The sequence below is a fragment of the Vulpes vulpes genome, chromosome 9 (genome assembly GCF_048418805.1).
Source record: "Vulpes vulpes isolate BD-2025 chromosome 9, VulVul3, whole genome shotgun sequence".
NCBI classification, from domain to species: Eukaryota; Metazoa; Chordata; class Mammalia; order Carnivora; family Canidae; genus Vulpes; species Vulpes vulpes.
In genome coordinates this window covers 16,660,084-16,684,068 of record NC_132788.1, presented here as the reverse complement: position 1 = coordinate 16,684,068, position 23,985 = coordinate 16,660,084, and the positions used below count along the sequence as shown (strand labels likewise).

The 23,985-nt window shown below is 44.7% G+C and overlaps 1 protein-coding gene across 1 annotated transcript; it reads right to left on the bottom strand.

Moving 5' to 3' along the window:
- Positions 1-8,279: 8,279 nt before the first annotated feature.
- On the bottom strand, positions 8,280-15,346 carry POLR3D (RNA polymerase III subunit D). The gene is made up of 9 exons (XM_026007950.2): positions 15,212-15,346; positions 14,831-15,000; positions 13,864-13,907; positions 12,753-12,904; positions 12,469-12,593; positions 12,113-12,281; positions 11,424-11,689; positions 10,820-10,972; positions 8,280-10,656 (listed from the first exon to the last, which is right to left on the bottom strand). The coding sequence occupies exons 2-9, from the start codon at positions 14,993-14,995 to the stop codon at positions 10,534-10,536; spliced, it is 1,197 nt and encodes a 398-aa protein (XP_025863735.1). The 5' UTR covers positions 14,996-15,000; positions 15,212-15,346; the 3' UTR covers positions 8,280-10,533.
- Between the last annotated feature and the right edge of the window lie 8,639 nt (positions 15,347-23,985).

The following is a 23,985-nucleotide window of genomic DNA, read 5'->3' as shown; positions in this document are numbered from 1 at the left end:
CTCCTGGTGGAGGCAGCCTCCCTGGAAAGTGATCAACCGGGAAATTGATCAATCAGAGAGACTTTTAGTTTAAAGGTGTCATAAGGTTGTGGAGTCCCCAAAATGCTAGCACTTCTCTGATGCAGAATTCCCAATTGATCTAATCCCTTTGGACATTTATGAGCATTCACAGTGCGTTCATGGAAAACACAAATGCCAATTACACATGCAGTAGTGAAAGCCACTGGAACAGTACATTGACTTGGCCCAAAGCCCTGCCCACAAGGTCAATGAGATCCTTTCTTCTCTCCAGAAAAGTGAGGGACATTCTTCCCTTGGGAGGAAGTGAGACTTGCAAAGTACTTTCTTGCAATTGCTCAGAAATGTGGAATAATTCTTTAGCACATACAACCTACATTAGTAATAGCCATTTTTTCCTTCTTTCAACAAACATTCATTTGGTGCCTGTTATGCACAAGGAACTTTTTCAAGTTCTGGGGATACAGTAATGAACAAAACAGTTTCTACTGTCTCATAGCTTACGTTCTAGGGGGGAGTATCAGGCCAGAAAAAAAAAAAGGAAATAAAAACATGTCTGAGGGTGGTAGATGCTATGGAAAAAAGGAATCAGGAAAAGGGGCACTGGGAGTGTCAGGGGTGGGGCCTCGCTAATTTCTGTAGTGAGGTCAGGTTACTTAGTCTCAGCAACCTGAAGGACTGAGGATATGGGAGGTGAAGAGATCCAGGGAGGTGGGTTCTAGGCAGGGGCGAAATAACACCAAGACCCTAAAGCTGGAGTCTGCCAGCTTTGTTTCAAAAGTAGCAAGGCCTGTGCTGCTGGAGTTGATTGAGATCACAGAGGAAACGCGAGGATCCATGAGGTCTTGGCAGGTTGAACAGACTTGGCTTTAACTCAGAATGAGGTAGAAATGTAGCATGATATGGCACATTTTACCAGGATCTCTCTGGCTGTGTGTTGAGAACAGACTGGTGGTGGGGTGGGGTAGGGTGGGGGTGCAGTGCAGAGGCAAGCAGATTGTTCAAGAGGCAGTCATAAAAATCCCACAAAAGAGGATGCTAGTTTGGTCAAGAGTGATAATGCTGCAAGTGTAGTGAGAAGTGATAACATTCCAGATAAATTCTTTTTAAGTAAGATTTTGAAAAACAGAAGCATAACACCATTATCATAGCTTTAAAAAACTAACAATATTTAATATTATCACATATCTAGTCAATATATAGGTATACAAGATTACCTCATGAGTTTTTTTTTTTTTTTTTTTTAAACACATTTGTTATAAATGTCAAAGATAGGGGCATCTGGGTGGCTCAGTTAAGTGTCTGCCTTCAGCTCAGGTCATGATCCCAGGGTCCTGGGATCCTGCCTTTAGCTCAGGTACTCCCTGCTCAGCGGGAGCCTGAGCCTGCTTTTCTTCCTCCCTCTGCCCTTTCCCCTCTGCTTCTGCTCTTCCTCTTGTGCTCTCTCAAAAATACATAAATAAAATCTTAAAAAAAAAATCAAAGATAAAGCTGGGTATTAAAGCAGTGAAAACAGATTTTATTCGGTAACTACTGACAATAGCAAAGAGCTGAGCTCCATTCTGTTTTGTGAAGAGACCACAGGGCATTTTAAAGGGAGAATGGAGGCAGGGGGGTAGAGCAGGGCCTCACGCTGAAAATTACAAAGAGTTGGTCACTGTAAATGTGATTAGGGCAGCAGTGTCAGCTAGCTGGCAGTTAGGGAAGTTAGGATTCTATCCTCCCAGAGACAGGGAGACCAAAAACTTCTCCTTTCTGATTAGACTTCAAAAAAAATGGCTTTCAGGTCCTTGAAACAGATATTTGGGAGTTATAGAGGATATACATAACTCTCAAAGGGACCAGGAAGGATTTACAATTGCAAGCCCTTTTTAGTGAGTACTCAAAGAAAATGAGGTGGAGCCGATGTCAGGTGTTTGCTATGACAAATAGCATTTTTTTTTTTTTGGACAGCTCTGAGTTTTTCCGAACAGGAACTCAGAAAGGACTGGGTTGTCCTGGGGGTCAAGCCTTAAGCTGCTAGAAGCCATACTGAAGTTTGGTCAATACTTTTACTTAGGGCAGGAAGTCTTCGTTTTGAGAAGTTATTGCAGTTTTCAGAATCACTATCAGATCAGATCACATAACTGATTGACATTCCGTTTAAAATTTTTTAACCTCTAGGGTCCTCCTTCATTCTTCCCTTTTATCCCTTACAACTTGTTTGTTGAAGAAACAGAGTAATTTGTCCTGTAGACACAATCAAGTCTTTGCTGGCTGGACTCTCATGGCTTATTTTAACAAGTTTCTTGCTCCTTATATTTCCCCAAAATTGGTGCTTAGGGTTGAGCGGCCTAGTTGACATACAAAAAGAGATGGGAGGGTAGGCAGTTGGATGTAAGACTGGGAGACAGGAGAGATCCAACTGTTGACAATAAATTGAAAGTCATAAACAGAGAGAGTTTAAAGCCAATTCCAGATGTGATTGCTGAGGGAATGAGAGGACAGGAGAAACCCTCTAAAGGTTTGGAGGTATGGAGATGGGGCAGTACTGGGAAGGATGAGGAGCACGTCCAATGTGAGGGTAGTGACCCCGAACCAAGAAAAGAAGGTACTTAAGGAAGGAAGGAGTGCTCAACTGTGTCACATGTGGTAATGGATTCCGGATTCCATCAAGTAAGGATTGCAAATTTACCATTGTTCAGTAAAGACGTCACTGGTGACCTTGAGCTGTTTGGAATGAGTTCAAGAGGGAATGAATGAGAGCAACTGGAGACAAGTAAAGACAACTCTCAAGAAATTTTACTGCAAAGGGAAGCAGAGAAAAAGATTAAGTAGAGGCCAACTCGACCTTGAAGGAAAATTTGTTGTTTTCAAGATGGATCATAAGAGCCTATATATATCCTGTGAAACTGATCTAATAGAGCAGAAAATTGGAGTGCTGTGTTAGGGGCGTTGCTGGAGCAACATCCTTGGAATAGGGAAGAGGGGATGGAATCTGGTGCCCCAGGAAGGGTCTGGTCTCAGGGAGGGGCAAGACAGTCCATCCATAGTAACAGGAGGCGAGGCTGTGCCCCTGGACACAGATGCAAATAGACCTGTGGATGCTGTAGAGAGAACATGTGTTCTAAGTGCTTCTACTTTCTTAGTGCAGTAAGAAGCAGGGTCGTCAGCTAAGAGTGAGAAGGGGAGAGGTGTTGCATGTTTGAGGACGCAGGAATAGAGGTTAGCTGTACTCTCTCAGGAGTGAGGAAAAGTAAATAGACAAGGGAAATGTAGACTATTGGTCTTAAAATGAGACCATCAGCTTTGGCTGTTTCTCCAGCCAAGTTTAAGCTCTCAGGGGAAATGCAGTATAGGCAGAGATTTAGACTTACCTAAAAGTGGGATTTTGTCCAATTAATAAGACAGGAGAGAAAGGGCAAGGGCACAAAGACTGTATGCAAGGAAGTAGTTATAATAACCCCATGTGATATCTACACACGCAATTGAGGGTTTGCTTACGTAAGTGACGTGCCTTGGAAGCTCTTCCCTGGCACAAATAGGACTAGCAGCCATTCAGTTATAATTTTTTTTTTTAAGTGGACTCCACATCCAGCATGGAGCCCAGCATGGAGCTTGAATTTATGACATGAGATCAAGACCTGAGCTGAGATTAAGAATTGGATGCTTAACCAACTGAGTCACCCAAGGTTTCCCTGTTCAGTTATTATTACAGTAAGTTAAATAGATGTGACCGAGGCTGCTCATCATTCCACAATTTCTTGTTTCCTTCTTCCGTGATCATGAACCTTGAATCTTAGAAAGGTATATGTTTATTCAAGACGAAGACCACATTACTTGGTCTCCTTTAAGCCCAGAGGTGACTATGTCTCTACTTTTTGGACAAAGATATATAATCATCAATATTATGAGACTGCTCCCAGGAACCTCCCTAAAAGGAGATATGATACATATACATACCTGTCATTTTGCAAGGGGGGGGGGGCATGAACTTTTCTTTTATCTGGTTGCCTGGGGTGGGGATATAATGACTAGAGCTCTGCTCTTCTGCTTAGAACATGAGGATGAGATCCAGGCCCAGGCACCATAGGGAGATAGGCTGAAGGAACCATAGGCCCTTAGGGCTTTGTGGCACTGAGCTACTATACCAGCTCTGACTGTGCATCTCTAAAGTTTTACAAGAGAGAAATAAAATTCTATCTGTTTAAACAATTGCTTTTTTGGGGGGGGGGGAGCACCATTTCTCATACCTGAATCTAATTTTAACTGATACTTTGGGGGAACATTTTTTTTTTTTTTAAGATTTATTTATTTATGATAGAGAGAGAGAGAGAGGCAGAGACACAGGAGGAGGGAGAAGCAGGCTCCACGCCCGACGCGGGACTTGATCCCGGGACTTCAGGATCGCACCCTGGGCCAAAGGCAGGTGCTAAACCACTGAGCCACCCAGGGATCCCCTGGGGGAACATTTTTAATGAAAGAAACATGGCTATTTCAAATATTTTAACTTGACACTTAGAAATGGGATATTTACTCACTGGTCTTTTGGTGTAGGGACAAGTCCTTTTCTTTGAGTAGGGTTCCACTAATTAGCATTCCATGGAAACTACACATGCCCATAATACACGGCTAAGATCACATTTCATTTTCTTCAAAAGCAGAATGCAATGGCAAAGCCTTAGGGAATTTGTGAAGCCATGTGAATGCAGAAGTACCCTGGATGTTTACAATTACCCTCATTTTACGTCTTCCTTGCCAACACTTTAATTCGAAAGTATTTTTTATTGACTCACCTTTCCTCTTTCGTGTTTACTTTGGTTTAAAAGAACTTTGTTTTAGCACTTACATTTCATCAGTTTATATAAGATTAAATTACATATTTATCTTATTTTCATCAAAAATATTTTCTCTTAGCCCTCATATTTTATTAGTTTATGGAATGTTTGAGTTATGTAATTACAGCAGAAATGAGCTGGGGAAAACACAACTGACTTTTGGGAAGCACATAATCAACTGTGGGAACAGCACGTTCTTTGTGGGAAGAACCCTCTCTGATGTTTGACGGAAGGATGAGAGGGAACATCAGTTTTCTATCCTGTTGAGTAGGGGTCAGATTTGCTACTCACCATCTTTTTTTTATATAATTTAAAACAGAATTTTGATTATACATTTAACTTTATAAATGCATGAGCAACTCTTACACATGGTTGATGGGCGTGTGAACAGGTATGAGCATTCTGGAAGGCAGTATCTATCAAAGCCCTTAAAAACATCATAGAACTAGTGTGCCTAGGTGGCTTAGTTGGTTAAGCATCTGCCTTTGGCTCAGGTCATGATCTCAGGGTCCTGGTATCGAGCCAAGCATCTGGCCCCCTGCTTAGCTGGGAGCCTGCCTCTCCTTCTGGCTCTGCCCCTGCTTGTGTTCTTTCTCTGTCTCAAATAAGTAAACAAATAAAACCTAAAAAAAAAAAATTTAAAGTCATAAAACTGACTCAGCAAAGCCATTTTTAATAAAGAATCCTAAGAAAATAATTGAGACATTTCCAAAAGATTTTCTATGATTATCTTGCCCTGGGGAGAGGTTTAAGAGCCACATGGAGTATGGCTAGTGTTACATACTATGTTTTCATTTGGAATAAACTGTTTTTTTGTTTTGTTTTGTTTTGTTTTTGGAATAAACTGTTTTGAAGGAATGAATCAGAACTTTAGCTTTGGATTGACAGCATAACATGATCACTGAAAGCTTTTATTAAAGCTTTTGGAACCTTAAACTGACTGTGGTGAGTAGTGCCACCTGTTAACTAGGATTAGGAAGGGAATACATTTCCCCAAATCTCTTGTGCCAGAGTTCTGGATGGGAGTTCAGTTCCATGAACTGAGATGTGGAAAGTGGAAGTGCAGCCACCTTCCTCCCACTTCAGCAGTTTCCTACTCTGAAGCTGTGAGGTTGGACTCTTCTCTTTCCCTCACACCTCACCTCTAGTCTATCAGCAGACCAAGCTGGCTCTACCTTTGAAATTTAGAATCCAAGCACTTTCTGGCACCTCTGCTGTTCCCACTTTGGTCCACACCACATCTGTTGCTGGATGACTGTAGCAGCCTTCAAATCAGTGTCTCTGCTTCTACCTTTGCCTTGACACGGCAGCTAAAGCAAGCCTTTAAAACCCAGGTAACACTTGTGACAGCCAACCATTTTACTTAGAATCCAGCCCAACTCCTCTTAGTGTCCTAAGCCCTGGCTGACCTGGACCACCCACCGCACGCCTCCTCTGCTACCCTTCTCTCTCCTGTTTATGGCTTCAACCTCCAACCTGTTTCCTTTGCCTCTGCCCTTCCTGATTCTAGCTGTCCTCACCCTCTATGGATCCTGCCAGTTCACTTCCTTATCTTACTGTGACATGATGACCTAACTAGACTCCCCCTACCTTCAAAACAAATTCATAAGCACCTGTTACCTTCTAAATACCATGCAACTTACTTAGTCTTATTGTCTGTCCCCCTCACTAAGATGAAAGTTCCGTCATGACAGAGATCTTCCTCTTTGGTCACTGATGTATCCTAAGTTAAAATGTGCCTCGCACCAAGGAGGCACTGTATGTGGGGTTTTTTTCCTCAGGTGTTCTAGGGTCCAGTCTTTAGCTCTGGGGTTCCCCAGAGGCAGTTGAAACTGGGGATTTCATTATCACTGGGCTGCAGCTATGCAGTGTTCTGTAACTCAACAGTTCCATAGCCGGATCCTCTACCCACCCAACTATGGGAGAGGTTGTAGCTCCTCTGGTGGGAGTTCTCTAGTGTCCCAATTCCTGGAGGCTCCACCTATTACTTAGTCCTCCAGCTTTCCCAAGAGCCTATAAACACTTACTTTCCTGTATTAAACTTTTCTGCTTAGAATAATTGGAATGGTTTTAATTTTTCCACAGAACACTGAAAAATACACAAGATACAGTTGTCAGACCAATGATGATCGAGACTGCATTTTTTTTTCTGACTGGGTCTTAGATGTAAATGAGCCAAACAGAAGAAAGCCTAGCCCCTGCCTCAGTTCTTGGGGAGTTGGACCAGTGACTGCTCCAATACAAGGGAACAAAAGAAATGCTTCAGAGAAGCTAAGTCAGAAGTTGGCCACACAAGGAGTTACTAGAGTTGGCATTCTCGCTCCATTTTTTTCGAGGATGCCCCTGAGACCCAACCACTCTCCCGCCTCTACCCTCTATTGGTGGAACTTTGACAGCTGAATCATATCTGAGGAGCTCTTAATACCACGTCTGTCACTAGCTACAGCGATCTGAAGAGGGGGAAATGCCCCTACTGTGAATGTCCTGCACTAGGATGGGGGTGGGAGCAAAGGAGGAACAGGCAGTGGATGTCATTTTTTTATATCATGCATAAGACCTAAGAAATAAGCATCTTTTCCTTTAAAGAGCCAAGTGGTAAGTGATCAATTCAACTGGACCATGGGGTTAGGTCTAGGATAAAAGACCTTGTGTTTAATTCATTCAACTAGCTAGACAGATCTTAAGTACAAGATGCTTATTAACAAAGAACAGTATATATTTTTAAGATAAAGCACATGATAAGACAATATTATATCTAGCTCTGTCAAAGAGACACAGAGGCAAGTCTCTTTGGGCTTCTGAAGGATATTCCTCCCTGAGAGCACAATGAGGAGAAAGTTCCTTGACTGCTATCTACTTTGCTTCCTGCTATAGCTCTGGACACTCATTTGAAAAAATGAAGCTGAGCTGTAGCAGCCACTCTGCAACACTGAGGCTAGCAGAACAAACAGATCTAAGAAAATCTTGATGATGTTTTGGCTGCCACCCAACTCTGGAGCCATTTATCTCTAGACTCCTCATTACAGGCGATAACTGAGCATCCTTATTGCTTATACCACTGTCAGCCCAGCTTCCCGTTACACTTATGCTGATCATACTCTGTGAGAAGCACTTTTCTGTCAGGCACCAAATAAATGCTTTATTTTCACTCTAACTTAAAAACCACTCTATCAAAAGGCCACTATTACATAATTTTTATAGAAAATAAATAAAACTGAGCTTAGGGAGGGTAAGTAATTTTCCCCAAGGTTTACCAGTGGGGTTGGATTCAAACCCAACCCTGACTCTAAATCCCACACTGTGCCACTTTCCTCACACAGTTAAAAAATTAACGAGTCTATAGTTCTCCCTTTTAGAATCGCAAAAAAAATGCCTACACACAGATGCAGGTAGTAATAAATTTGCATGCATTTGCACTCACACATAGCAATTTTGACTTTAGGCTTTTTACTTCCATTATTTGCATTTATTTGTTGGTAGAAATGTATGCTTCAGAGACTTGGTCAAGAAAGCAGACTTGTTTCATCTTTTTTCCACACTTTCACTGATGACATCCAATCTGTGAATCAGGGATACACAGACAGGTCACAGGGACTCTGATGCAGGGTCATAATAGTTAATCCCCAAGATACTTGAGATGGATAATGTGAAAGTAGTACATGTTCTTCCCCAAGCTTTCTCGGGGGAGTCAAAGAGCTAAAGACTGCAAAAGACCAAAGAGCTAACAAGGCAGGGACTCTGAGTTGACCCAGAAAAGCAGAAGAGTGTTTTTGAACCAAAGAAACAGAAGAGAAACTGAGGATTGCAATTGAGGTGTACTGGCAGTGCTTTAGCTTCTGAAAGCAGCACGGGAGCCCAGAGAACAGAGCTCAGCCTTTGAGCAAACAGAACTTCTGCATGTTCCCACAGAAGCCTTCGGTCCCTTGCAATAGGAGAAAAGAACAACACTACCAACAGAGCTCCCATGAGCTCTGAGCTACAGAAGGGACAATGTTCAATCTTCCTTCATAGCTGCTGGCTAGGTATGCAGTTTGAGGGGCTGGGCACAGGAATACCCCAGCTGTCATGAACAAAATCAGATTCACAGGACAGAAAAGTGAGACTAAAGGAAGGAATATTCATCCAAACCTCTGGGGCCACCTCAAAGTCAGGAGGAGGTACTCTTATGGAACCTGTGTGGTCCATCACTGTTCCAGAGGCGGTTGGCTAAGCTCACAGAAAAGGGATCTGTGACATTGGCATCGAACAACCAGACACTGCTGCAGGCAGCCTTTCCTAAGCTCTAAGATGCTTCCTGCCACTGAACCAGGGAAAAAACCCAGCCCCATAGGCAAGAGATGAGGGAAGAGCAGCTGCTCCTCCAGGAACGACACACTGAAAGGATCAAGAGTGTGATGACCTGGTAAAAGGAACAAAGTAATAGACTCATGAACTAAAAGGCCACAGTGGCCAGCTGGGATTGGGATGCAGACCTGGTGATGGCAGGACAGGAAGTGGGCGGGGGGGGGGGGGGGCTCTCAAATTCAAAACTTTTGAAATGGGAGGTCATCTCTCAAGTGTTGAATAAGTTGTTATGCAATAAATCTTTAATTGCCATGTTACCAAGGTTGTTTTTTTCAGCAGTATTTGAGGAGTGTGGTCATAATTCTGAGTACTCACAGGATTCTTTTGGGAACTATTTAAATGGAAGCCAAAAGAGTACTGCTAGACATTGCATGGCTTGTGGGGAAGGGACGGGATGAGTTCTGGGGCCTTGTTTCACCAAAGGCAGGTGTAGGGTGCTGGGGGGCAGTCTCTGACTTCACCTCTGGTAGAACTATAGCTAGCACCTCACCAAGTAAATAGGCAGTACTTGGCTAAGAGTGCTCAGGAGAAGACGGGCAGGGAAGGGCCTGGACCTGTACCCTCAGAGCTTCAGGCCCAGAGGGATTGTAAGTGCAGTCAGGAGGCCAGGACAAAGCAGCTCTATTCATGTCTTTGAGAGATTCCTGGAATCTCTATTTTGTTTGAAAACAGACTCAGGCAAAGGGAAGGGAAACTAACATTTATTGAGTGCCCATTGTGTTGATCTGGCCTTGTGCAAGGAGTTTTCACCTACAACATTCCACTTAATCCTCACACCAACCCTGTGAGGTAGGTATTGTCCTCATTTTTGTCCCATGAGGAATATGAGGCTGAGAAAGGTTAGGTAGTTTGTCCAAGGTCACACAACTAGTAACTGATGGAGCTGGGATTGAGCACTGAGTCCCAGACTCAAAATTCCCAGCTCTCTCTCCAACACTGCTTCTTGGGAAAGAGGAGGGAGTAAAAGCAGCAGCAGTCCTTACGCTTCCTACCCTGAGAACAAGACAGTCAGCAAGACAGGAGGAGCCTGGACTTTTCCATAGACCCTCCCCTCTCTACCTGGGGAGGGTGCAGTCACTCGAAGAGATAAGACATAAATATAAAAATAAATAGAAGGGACAAGTCCCCCAGCAGCGAGGATGTGCAGGATCCATGCTGTGGGAAGGCCACGGTGCCATTCACAGCTGCCGTGGGAGGAAGCCATGTGGGCCCCGTGGGGAAACTGGGACAATGGCTGCCAAAGGCTGGAGTGGGTGGGCTAAACAGGCCCCTTCTGGGTCGCACAGATTTGAGAACAAAACGTCTGGAGCAGGCAGCCGTGGGCACAGTCACCATCATCCTCCATCTGCTCATTTTACCGGTGTTTGTGATCCAAGAGGGACTCAAAATCAGGGGAACATACAAGTTTGTGCTTTATGTGTCCCAGGACTGTCATCTCACCGGTCCTACTGTCGCCAAGGCCCACGGATACCAGCTCCTGCCAATCAACAAAAACAGCGATGTGAACCAAAACCATACAGCCCATTCCTCAGCCCTATGATTTAGGAGAATCCCAAGAATGCTTCTCCCCTAGTTAGCATGGACTCCTCAGCACTCCTTACCTCTTAAAGAGCCCCTACCATGACCCCACAGGCTCTCACCTGCAGGAAGGAGCAGGCGGTTCCCATCGTCACATCTAGAGTCACCTTGCCCAGGAGGAGCTGCACCTTTCCTGACTTGCGGATGAGCAGCTTGCCAACCTGACCCTCGGTCAAGTCAGCCAGGGTACAAGCATTCTCTGCCAGCCTGGCTTCCTGCGGAGAGAATCAGAAGATGGAAATAAGATAAGGAGCTTCTTCCTCCAGCCTGCATGAATGATACCGTTTCCAAAGGAAGGGGTCAGCAGCAAAGATTAGAATGAGCTCCCTAAGAGGGCCTTTCTTCACAGCTTCCTGCCATTGGCCAAACAACAAAACCCAAAGCAAACAAATGGACAAATAGACAAAATATTGATCACTGCTGACGCTGAGTGATGATACATGAGAATTCATGTTCTCTGTGTACACACAAAATATTTCATTGTAAAAAGTTAAAAAACATAACAGGGTTTGAAGTACAAAGCCTCAAGCACCTTGTGGGTGGGTGGAATGAAAGCGTATTATTCTGGCATTTCAGCTTGGGTGGCACCCCTTTGCTTCCACAACAGATGGCTGTTTCCTTTCCTGGCCCCCTCAGTGCTTCCACAGAACCCATCCATGCACATACCCGGTCTTTCTCCTGCTTTATGACCACCATCTGCCCATCCTCAGTCTGCACCTCTGTCTTGATAGGCTTGATGTCCTGAGTAGGTGGCTGGCCAGGGAGCGTATCTGGCAGTTGAAGGAATAGCAGCTCTTCCTCCTGGGTCAGGCTCAGCTCCCTGAGCAACTCTGCCACAGATATGTCTTTTGGGAGACCCGGGGTCTTTCTGGCTGTTCTGGGAGGAGCCTTCATCTTCGCCTCCTCCTCCTCATCTCGGGGCTCCTCTTTCACTGCCCAAGGAAACATAAATGGAAGAGCTATGAAGTAGCCATCTTGCAGTACCCATCCCTTCATTCCCATCTGCTTCATTGTCACTCAGCCATGAAGCAGGAGAGAAGCACTGGTATGAAGAAGGGTCCAGGAGTTGTGTGGCTTATCAAAAAGGAGTATCTGAGGCTAGGCCCACAGATCCATGTCAGCATGAACTTTCTGAGAATGAGAATTTATTTTTATTTTATTTTATTTTATTTTTTTTAATTTTTTAATTTTTTTTTTTTTTTTTGAGAATGAGAATTTAGTGTCCCTGTTCAGGTCATGTACTTCACAATTGGAATGGGGGAGGACCCGCTTATGAGTCTGGGAGATTCATTCCTAGAGAGGATTCCTGGGGGGCAGCCACAGGGAAGGAGAGGAGACGTTAATGGACAGAGTACCTTTCACAACAGGTACATCCACCTCCATGTCCTCTTCCTTGGGGCCAGCCAGCCAAGGTTTAACATCTGGCTCTTCATTCTCTTCCTTAAAGAGCCACCCTGAGTGAGCCAGCGGCAGCTGCACAGGCATGTTTCGAGTGTCATTCCTCAGCCCAGGGTCATCGATGAACTACCAGGGAAGAGTCAGGGGGTCACATGGTCTGGCTAGCATGCACACATACCTGGACTGCAGCCCACCTCAGCTTTTTCTAACTGAAGATTCCTGCTGCTCACAGGCTTCTAGGACATCAGAGAGCTCTTCTTCCCCCAAGCCTGGCTCCCCAGAAGCCCACTCTGCCCAGCCTACCGGTACCTACATCATCCTTCTCCAGCATGCGCAGGATCTGTTTTGTTTCTTCGTCTGTCTCCCTCTTCTCTTTTTTGATGTTGATGATATGAGAGGGCCCCATGTCTGATACATCCACTGTCTTATCCCAGTTCCCTGTGGGAAATAACTCAGTTCACCAGGGGCATGGAAGAGGCCAACAGCAAGGAAAAGCACACAGAGAGCAGGGAAATCTTACTGCCCTTGCCCTTCTCTTGGGCAGTGTGGACTGAAATCTATGGATTCCTTCTTCCCGGAACCCCAGAAGCTTTGTACCCTTTTTCTTCATCATTTCAGCTGGGCCCTGCTCAAAGATGGAGTGGGACTGGATCACTTCTGGGCGGCCTCGGCCCCGTCCATGCCCATCTCGCTGCCGGTCTCTATCCCTGTCACGCTTCTCTTTCTTGATGGCCACTTCTTCCTTGGGCCTGGAAAAGAGAATGGAGGAAGGGAAACCGCTCACTCACTCTGCCTCAGAGAACTGGTCTTACTCTGACACACACTCCACTCTACCCGAGCAGAGAATCAAGAGCCAGTGACTGTATCTGAAGAAGCAGAACCCAATCCTAAGTCTAGCACCTTTTCTACTTCCTTGATGGGGCAGTTTCCTTTCAGTTCACTTTACTTATCTTCTTGCTTGAGAGTATATAACAGGACTACGACTCAAAAGTTGAATTACAGAGACTGCCCCTAAATGTGGACTTCTCAGTATTGCTTAAAAGCAAGAAGACTGCAATACAAAAGAATATAAGTGAGAACTGAACACGTTTTTGTCTAAACTAGTGTCTCTCAACTCCAGCCGTAAAGGATAATCATTCTCTTTCATCGCAAAAAAGTTAAATCACCATTTCCAGAGATGGACTTCCAGGCATCAGTATGTTTTTTAAAACTTGCACGTTACAATCACCTGGAAGCCAGGGTCAAAACTCACTAGTGAAAAAAAATACACAAATTTAGATTTCTGAGCCACGTACGTAGTTATTTCCCAAAAGACCCAAATTCAGAGCAATAGGGGAAAGTTGTGTTATTTTTTTTTTTTTTAAGATTTTATTTATTTATTCATAAGAGACAGAGAGAGAGAGACAGAAGGAGAAGCAGACTCCATGCAGGGAGCCCGATGTGGGACTCAATCCTGGGTCTCCAGGATCACACCCTGGGTGGAAGGCAGGCGCTAAACCGCTGAGCCACCCAGGCTTCCCTGTTTTATTATTTTAAGAGATTTTATTTATTTATTTATTCATGAGAGACACAGAGACATAGGCAGAGGGAGAAGCAGGCTCCTGAGGACTGGATCCCAGGATCACGCCCTAAGCTGAAGGCAGATGCTCAACCACTGAGCCACCCAGGTGCCCCAAGGGGAAAGTTTTTAGAAGGCTGAGCTACTTACTCTTCCTTGATTTTCCGACTGATGATATTTGGGGTGAAGGTTTTCTGAAAATAAAATATGAGTCACTGATTTGTTAAGTTTCCCAAAGTACAGAGAAAAATGAAAACTCTCAAAAGGGATCTTGTATGGACCAAGACCACCACTCTACATTCCCTACTGTTGTAATGGTTTACAGAAATAGGCATGTGCTTAAAAGGGATGAAGATCCTGTCATGATAGCAGTGGACTTACACACTGAACAGGGCACCAAAACCCCATTTAAGCTAGTGGCCTCAGCTTCTGCCCTCTGAAAGGAGAACCCTGAGCACTTCTACAATTTATTTATCTAATCTCACTTCTTGTCAAATCATTGAATATCACAGGAAAGAGCTCTCGCAGCAAGCCTCAAGTACAAAGTCCGCCTGCACCCACAAACAGATACAGCTAGACTGCCACCAGCATTTCCCAAGGCAAACAAGTCTTTGAAAATTGGCTGCTTTATGCTTCTGCTACATCACCACCACCAGCTGCCTCCCCTCCCCAATTTCGGGACGATCTTAACATCTATAGTGATAAACACGACAGAAAAGAACACAGAGCCTCCAAGGCCCTGCCTAGAATTCATTACACTCTAGATCACAGTTTGCCCACCATAATCCATGGCAGATACAGAACTCTCTAAAATTGAGGGCAAACTTTATGCCTGCTGGCTCTCAGGGGTTTCTTAAAGGTATCCAAAACACATTTTTAAAAAGTAAATAAACATTGCCCAAGTTGCCTGCCCTTCAGCCGTTTCTGAGAACCACGTCAAGGTCCTGCACCCGGTGTCTAGACTCCCTAGAATCTGTCAGCAGAAGTCTGGGGACGGGGTTTCCCTGGGCCCAATACAGAGCCTGGCACACGGCGGGCCCCACGCGAACGTCAGGTGAACCCCAGGGTCCTGGGATTCGAGGTAGCAGGGTTTCTTCAGCAAGGCGCCGTCGGGTACCTTCTTGACTCCCCCGAGGGTGAGGTCCCTGGAGCGGATGGAGGGAAGGCGACCCGGAGTGAGTGGAGGCGCCGGCCGCCGCCCAACAAGCCCCCGGCCCCCAGAGAGGAGGGGGCGGGGGCCTCCCGGGGCGCTCGGCTCGCCCGCAGCGTTTCCTTGCGACATTTTGCCTGGGAGAAAAGGAGGAAAGGGGCAAAACAGTCACTCGAGGGGGCGGACACACGGACCCGGGGCGGAACCCCACCCACGTGGCCTCCCCTAGTCCGGGCGTCCCTCCCTCTCCACGTGGCAAGGCTCCCCGGACCACCCAGGTGGAGCGCCTGGCTCGCCCTCCGCCCAGGCTCCCGGCCAGGCACGAGGCAGAGGCGCACCCCAGCGTACCCGGGCGGCGGCTCCACACCACGCGCGTCCCGACTTCACCTCCGACGCGGCCCGCAGACCGCCCCGGGTCTCTGCGCCGGGCGGAAGTCGGCGTGGCAGGGCCCGGGCGCCGCCATCTTGCCGCGGGCCGGAAGTGAGGTCAGGGGGCGGGGCCGGGCCACAGTATTTATCCGGCGGCGCCTCGCTCCCCTCCGCCTTCTCTTCCCGGTTCTTCCCGGAGTCGGGAAAAGCTGGGTTGAGAGGGCGAAAAAGGAAGAGGGGTCTGGTCTGGGTTACGCTGTGGTGCCGCGCTTTGGGGGCTTGGCCCGGGCGGAGGGGGTAGCGGCGCTCAGCTCGGAGTCCGGCGGGGGGTGGGGTGGCCTCGGCGGCCGCCACGACCCAACCCGGGGATTCGCCGTGGCGGAGCTTCTGGGAGCAGTGGGGTAGCGGCTCGGGACGGGGCGAGGGGCGAGGGGCGCGGGGCCGGGAGCGAGACCCGGGCGCGGGGCTGGGGCGCCCTGGGCCCGGCCGAGCCGCGGCTGTGGGCTCGATGGTGACCTTGGAGTGGTCACTGTACTCTGGGCTGCGGCCTCGCCCGCGCTCGGGGGTCCTTGGCCCGGACTCCTGGTAGGGTCCCGAGGTGGGGCTGCGGGCGCTGCGCGAGGGCAGCTGCCGCGGGCTACCTGGGTGCCTAACCGCGCCCAGCGTGCTGACTGCAGCACGCACCCGGCTCTGGACTGCCGACCCTTGTGTGCACTCTCGTTCCAAGCCCCGAATTGAAAAATGAAGTTTGCTCCGACTGGGAGGGACGAATTTAAGGAACTTTTATGGTGACTCCGACATTAACATTAAAAAAAAAAAAAAAAAAAAAAAAAAGCCTTTACTGTTCTCTCCATCCCCAAACCATGCAAAATAAATAAATAAATAAATAAATAAATAAATAAATAAATACATCCCACGTAACATTGCAGAAAGTTTGAGGGAAGGAAAAACAATTCTGCTACAATTCCACGTAGAATACTACCATTAAAACTTTTGTAATATATTGCAATCCCCTTGTAGAGCTGTCCTATTGTACCACAATTTTGAAGCCCTTTTGAAGTAACATTTCTTTGTTGCCGCATCAAATGAGTAATAATTCTTGGTGGCTGTGTCATGATTTGCCTATTTTCCTGTTTGGACACTTAGATTCACCCCCACCACCCCCACCCCCGCTGTTGTAAATAACGCTACAGTGAACATCTGGTGCATTTAACCTTTTTTTCTTCTTTTGGAATCTATCCCTAGGACAACTTTTCAGACTCGTGATAACTGGCCAAAAGAAGTTGTACTTTCTTTTTGAAGTAAAGTTTTTGAGGTAGTAGATACACATGCAGAGTTTGTTTTTGTTTTTTGTTTTTTGTTTTTGATTGATTGATTGATGTTTAGAGCAAGACAAAGAGAATCCCAAGCAGACTGCACTGAGCGTTGACCCTACCCAGAGCTTGATCTCATGACTCTGAGATCATGACCTGAGCAGAAATCAAGAGTTAGATGCTTAACAAACTGAGCCACCCAGGTGCCCCAGATACACATGCAGTTTTAAGAAATAGTACAGAGATCTCAAGTTTTCCCCAATAGAAACCTATCCTAAAACTATAGTACAATATCACAACCAGGGTATTGACATTGATACAGTAGAAATAGAAAACATTTCCATCAATGCAAAGATCCCTTTTAGTTGCCTTTTAATAGCCACACCTCCCTCCCTTTCACCCACCCCTGGTAACCACTAATCTGTTCTTCACTTTCATACTTTTGTTATTTCAAAAGGGGAACTCACTCAAAAATGGAATTGTTCAGTATGTGATCTCTTGGGATAGTTTTTTTTTTTTTAACTCAGCATAATTTCTTGAAGATTATTCAAATTGTTGCATGTATCACTAGTTCCATTTTTATTACTAAGTATCCATGGTTTGTTTAACCATTTGCTCTTTGAAGGACATCTGGGTTGTTTCCAGTTTTTGGCTATTATGAATAAAGCCCCTATGAACACATGTGTACCGGTTTTTGTACAAATGTTTTCATTTCTCTGAGATAAATGCCCATGAATGCAACTGTTGGGTTGAATGGTAGCTATATGCTTAGTTTTATAAGAAACTGCCTGGGGCACCTGGGTAGTTCAGAGGTTGAGCGCCTGCGTTTGGCTCAGGTCATGATCCTGGGGTCCTGGGATCCAGTCTTGCATCAGGCTTCCCCCAGAGAGCCTGCTTTTCTCTCTGCCTCTCTCTCTGAGTTGCTCATGAATAAATAAAATCTTAAAAAAAAAAAAAAAAAAAAAAACCTCTGCCAAACTATGTCCACAATGGCTATACCATTTTGAACATGTACATTTTGTAGTTCTTCATCTGTATTGCTAAATTGCTTTTGAAAAGGGCCATGCTAATATGCATCACCACTAGGAATATATATAGTATGTAAAATATGTAAAATTTTGCCACATCCTTTTGAGTATGGGCTTTTAAATTTTTAAACTTTTTTTGCCAATTTCATAATACATACCTATTAAGTTAACATTTTTTGTATTGGTTTCTTTTTTTTATTTTTTTTTAATTTTTATTTATTTATGATAGTCACAGAGAGAGAGAGAGAGAGAGAGAGGCAGAGACATAGGCAGAGGGAGAAGCAGGCTCCATGCACCGGGAGCCCGACGTGGGACTCGATCCCGGGTCTCCAGGATCGCGCCCTGGGCCAAAGGCAGGCTCCAAACCGCTGCACCACCCAGGGATCCCTTGTATTGGTTTCTAACCAGACTTTTTCCAATTTCTTTTCTCTGTATTGGTTTTATGGTAACCAAACCTAACCAAAGGAAAATGCTTCCTGTCCCCTACAGAACTGACCTTCTGATTGTAGCACTAGATGAAATTGCTTTGATTTCTCTGGGCTTTGAGGTCACAGACCTTTTAAGTATCTCCTAGGTTTTTGTTTTGTTTTGTTTTGTTTTGTTTTGAAGATTTTATCCATTTATTCATGAGAGACACACAGAGAGGCAGAGACACAGGCAGAGAGAGGAGCAGACTCCCTATGGGGAGCCTGATGCAGGACCCGATTTCAGGACCCCGGGATTATACCCTGAGCCAAAGGAAGACACTCAACCACGGAGCCACCCAGGCATCCCTGTTTTTTTATTTTTTATTTTTTGACAAAGATGCTTATTCATTGTAGAAAATTTGGAAAATTTTAACAAGCACCCAGAAGAAAATGAAAGTCATCCATTTCATACTTGAAGTTCTTCTATGCATGTGCCTTTTTAAAAACTGAGGTGTTTTACATATGGCTCTATGATCTGCTTTTTTCTCTTAACAATATACTATAAACATTTTTTGAGTTATCGAATATTCTTCTAAATTATTTTTTAGTGGCTAAATAGTACTCCACATTGTTGTCTTGCACCATAATTTCTTTAGCCAGTTTCCTATTAACCAGGAACCCAGTTTCTTTCCTGCAATGCTGATTGGATTTCTGCAAAATTTTTCACCCCAACAGAACAAGAAGAGAGCAGACTTAAATCAAGACTTCTATCTTTAACATTTTGGGGCTTGCTTCCTAACCACAATTACTATAATTTCCCATTAAGAATATTCTCCATGTTCTCTCTAATTAGGCTAATATGCTTTTGGCACCATTCTCCTTTATTTTCCCTTCTTTTTTTTTTTTTTTTGAGAGAGAGTGCGCACCTGCAGGGAGGTGGCGGGGATGGGAAGTGGGGGATAGAGAGAGAGAATCTCCAGCAGACTCTCTGCTAAGGGAAGAGCTGCAGGCTTGGCACAGGGCTTGATCTCATGACCTTGAGATCATGACCTGAGCCAAAATCAAGAGTTGGAGGGTTAATCAACTGAGCCACCCAGATGCCCTCCATGCCATTTTCTTTCTTTGCTCTAACACTTCCCTCTCTGTTTTCTTCTGAAGGGTGTACATTCTTTTATCTAGCCTCAAAAGAAACTAGTAAATCCTTACCAGCTGAACCCCATATCGTTGCATCTGTGATTCTAACAGATCTTAATTGTTGGTAATAACATTTTATTTCCATGCATTTCATGGTAAAGGTGATAATCTCATTGTTGTCTGATGACTTTATGAAATTATTCGTCAAACTCATAAGAGCAAATATAGTTTTTTTGGTCCAAATGCAGAATTTGGAAGGTGTAAACAGATTTTGTCAAAAGACTGTTTCTGTGAACTCTTGTTGGGCATTGGGAATACCAAATGAATAAGGAACTGTTTTGAATATGCATCAGTAGAATAAAAGGAATGTGTGGTATGATAATGCTATCCAAGGTCCAGCCATTACATGTTCTCTATGAGCAATTTCTCCTTTTTGTTTGCATCATTTTGCAGATCATTATTTGCTGGTTCCTCCTCATCTCCTTGACCTCTAAACATTGGAGAGCCCTAGGATTCAGTCGCCAGAACTCTTCCCTTTTTCTCTATACTTACTTCTTTGGCAATGGTTCAGTTTCTCAGTTTCAAACCCTGTGCTGAATGCTGATGACTCCTCCGTGCTTATCTCAATATGGACCTCTCTGAATGCCAGATGTATATCTCTGCCTATCCCACACTTCCACTTGGATATCCACAAGGCATCTCAAACCTATGTCCACATCCAAACTTATGATCTTGCTCTTCAACCTACTTTGAAATGTTCCCCATCTCAGGATGTGGCAACCCCATCCCTCTAGCCATTCAACTCAAACATTTTGCAGTTATTCTTTCCTCCTGTCTTTCTCTCCTGTCATTTTTCTTTTTTTAAAAAATATTTTATTTATTTATTCATGAGAGACACACAGAGAAAGGCAGAGACATAGGCAGAGGGGGAAACAGGCCCCCTACAGGGAGCCCTATGTGGGACTCCATCCCAGGATTCCAGGATCACGACCTAAGCCAAAGGCAGATGCTCAACTCTTAAGCCACCCAGTCTCCCCTTCTGTCATATTTTTCATCCAGTACATCAGCTTTTCCAGGTATATCCAGAATCTTACCACTTCTCACTGCATTCACTGACATGCCACCCTGAACCTGGCCACCATCTTTTTTTTTCTTTTTTTTTTTTTGCTGTGATTATTTTAATAACCTCCTGACTGATCTCCCTGCTTCCACGTGGGTCCTGTCAGTTTGGTTGCAACATAGCATAATTAACATATTTCACATCAGGTCACGTATCTGCTCTCAACTTCCCAGAGGCTTCCCATTTAAGAGTAAAACCCAAAAATTTTAGGCTGGTCTACACAGCCCTACATAATCTGTCCCTCCACCTACCATCTCTGTGTCCTTAACTCCTACCACACACCCCTCACTCACTCAGCTCTAGCTGCACTGCTCTCCTTGCTGTTTCTAGAACAATGTAGCATGCTCCCTTGTCAGGGCCTCTACATCTATTGCCTGGATGTCCTTCCCCCATGTTATTCTGCATGACTCCTCTCCTTTCTTCAGTCAGGTTGTTTTCTATCCCAAAATCACTTTTTTTAGAGAGAGAGGCAGAGACATAGGCAGAGGGGGAAGCAGGCTCCCTGCAGGGAGCCTGATGCAGGACTTGATCCCAGGACCCCGGGATCATGACCTGAGCCAAAGGCAGATGCTCAAACACTGAGCCACTCAGGTGCCCTCTCCCCAAGTCACTTTTTCAAGGAGGCTTTCTCTGATGGCATCATTAAAAATTGTAACCTCCTCATGACATTCCCCATCCCTATTTACCGACTTAATTTTCTCCACAGCACTATCACTTAATAGACTATAAAGTTGGTTTGTCTCTCTGTCTTCCTCCCCACCAGAAAGTAAGCACCATAAGAGCAGGGACTTATTTTCTTCCTCCTCCACTACCATATTCTCACTGCCTGAAATAGTGCCTGACAGAGTCAGCACCCAATAAATTTTTGTTGAATGAACGAATGAATTCCAGTTTGTGTCGAGACCAAGTAGCAAATCCGGATATGCACTAGAGAAATAAAAGGATGGATTGTTTCTAGGTGGATTGTGCCAGTGATTTAACTTTAGCACCACTGATGTAAAAGCCATCCTAGCATTGCACATCCATATGTCTTCTCTATAGGTTCTCTATATCCAAGTTGCTTAAAGGAGTAACTGAGCAAATACTGAGTGACTGGAGGGAAGGCTTTGCAGCACGGCAGCAGTCAGTGTAAGTCTAAGTCTTGTCCTTGACATCTTGCCAGGAAGTGCCCAGTGGTATTCCATAGCTTCTATATTATACTTTTCCCCTTTTGGTATAGCTCGGTGACTACTCAATACCATGGACTCATCCTATTAGTCCTTCTACCTCTCATTGAACTGGTGATTCTTTCTTCATTGTTCTTGGTCTTTGCCCATGAAGTTTCTTTTTGCACCTTCAACATTTCATTAGTGTCTCTTTTCTTGCTTTTCAGTGTGCTTAAGTATAATTCAGCATTTTGCCAGTCTTAAAATTGTTAAATAGTTAAGTAAAAAACAGCTAAAAAAACCTTGAAAAGTTCAAAGTGATGAGGGTTGAAAGAGGTCTAAATGTAATTTCAAAACAATAAAGTAAATAAATGCTGAGAAATCCATACAGGTCTTATACACAGTCACTAGCCACTCCTGTCATTGCTAACACATGTAAACAAATAAAGTGGTTTTTATGAGCTTTCTGGATGTGTCTGTATTCATTAGCCCTTGAGATCCCCACACTTAGCTCCACCATGAAGAAATATATGTAAACATTTTGAGTCTACAAAATTCACAAACAATATTAAGACTGTAGATCTTTTTCACTTACAACCTCTATTGCCTCATTCTATATCCGTTCTGTGTCCTTCTACCATGAAGAACCCAGCCCTTGCACTCAGACCTGAATTTGAATCTAGTTTTACTTCTTATAGACTGAGTCTCATTTCCCACCAGCGGCCCTTTTTTTTTTTTTTAAGATTTTATTTATTTATTCATGAGAGACACAGAGGGGAGGGGGCGCAGAGACACAGGCAGAGGGAGAAGCAGGCTCCATGCAGGGAGCCCGACGTGGGACTCGATCCCGGGTCTCCAGGATCACGCCCTGGGCCAAAGGCAGGCACTAAACCGCTGAGCCACCCAGGCTGCCCCCAGATTATTTTTTTTTTCCAGATTATTTTTAAATAGATCACAGCTATCATGTCATTCTCCATAAATATTATAGTATGTATCTCTGAAGGATATTCTTTTAAGAAATAATAATAAAATATAATTATCAGGGTATCATCGCTAAATATTATCAAATACCCCCTTAGTATTCAAACTGCCCAACTGTCACATAGTTTTTTTTTTTTTTAACAGTTAAGTCAGTATCCAAATAAAGTCCATACCCTTGAATATTTTATTGGAGATATATAATTAAGATGTGGGAAAAGTTTTGCTGTAAGAATGTCCATTTTAGTGTTATTTAGAATGGAGAAAAAGTAAAATAACCATAGTAGAGTTGGGGATTGGTATGTTACCTGACAATAGAACATACACAGCAATTTAAAACAATACTGCAGAAAGACTATGTAATGAACAGAAAAGGTATTGGTAAGTGAAAAAAAAATAACAGGTTATACGACCATATTTACACTTTTGTTTTTTAAAAAAGATTTTTATTTATTTATTCATGAGAGACACAGAGAGAGAGGCAGAGACACAGGCAGAGGAAGAAGCAGACTCCATGCAGGGAGCCCACCGCGGGACTCAATCCCGGGTCTCCAGGATCACGCCCTGGGCTGAAGGCGCGGCACTAAACCGCTAAGCCACCCAGGCTCCCTACACTTTCTATTTTTGTTAATAATATATATATATCTCATGTGCCTATTTCTGAATGGGGAAATGAATGATTTTAATTCTCTCTTCAGTGTTAGAGTTAAATTTTCTCATTCTTTTATAGTGATCATGTATTCCTTGTATAACAAAAAGCCATTAAAAATAAAAATGCAGCAGAAGGGCATCTTGGCGGTTGTCTGGTTTCATACAGAGTTAGTTCTATTTGGCTTGTTAAGCTTTCGTCTTACCATGTGTTTTCTCATGTGATCTGAAGAGAAGTCCTCAGAGGCAGGAAGCAGCAGAAGCCCTGCCGCAGTCTGTGCCTTTACCTGAGGCTATCACACATCTCCACAAAAGCACATTCAGATAGCTGCTGTTCACCCTTGGGACACATGATCTCATGCGGACTCCGCATGCCATCCTGGGAAGGTGGGAGGCAGAGGTGTGCTAGAACACGTCTTCCTTTTAAGAGGGAAACCGAGTTGCAGAGAACCTGACTTTTTCTCATCACCCCTTGGGTTAGCTGTAGGGTCAGGTTTGGGTCCAGATGGCTGGTGCTGGCCATAACCGTGAGATTACGTTTTGCATCCTTTCAGAATTGCAACATTTTAGTGTAGGTGTGCGAGAGGCGGGACCTGCTTATGTTTGGCCCAGGGAGTGCTTAATCCTGTCTCAGTGTAACGCACCACACTGCATTCCATGGTTCAGGATCTGACCCAACTTGCTCAGGTTCTCCACACCCATTTGGGAAGGATTGGCTTCTGCTTGTCTTTGCTTTCTGTAAAATATTTACGTTCTGTCCACTGTCACCTCCTCTACCTTTTGCCACCTGCCGATGTCTGCAGCCCCCGAGTCCTCTTGGTGAGTGTCCCTTGCACTCAGCTCATGCCTTCTATGGTACTCTGAGGCCATCAGCCAGGACCTGTGTGATCTGTCCGCTGCCCCTGCACCAAGTCCTCCCCACCCCACCCACACCGGGCTCCTGCTTCCACGGTCCCCTCTTGGCTGTGCTCTGTCTATAT

What these genes read in the sequence shown, in the direction of transcription:
- POLR3D (XM_026007950.2), bottom strand. Translation starts at nt 14,995, where the DNA reads ATGTCGCAAGGAAACGCTGCGGGCGAGCCGAGCGCCCCGGGAGGCCCC. An exon ending in AGTCGGAAAATCAAGGAAGA is followed by an intron (nt 12,905 to 13,863) that starts GTAAGTAGCTCA and finishes TCTCTTTTCCAG; the next exon opens with GCCCAAGGAAGAAGTGGCCA. An exon ending in GGATGTACCTGTTGTGAAAG is followed by an intron (nt 11,690 to 12,112) that starts GTACTCTGTCCA and finishes TTCCTTGGGCAG; the next exon opens with TGAAAGAGGAGCCCCGAGAT.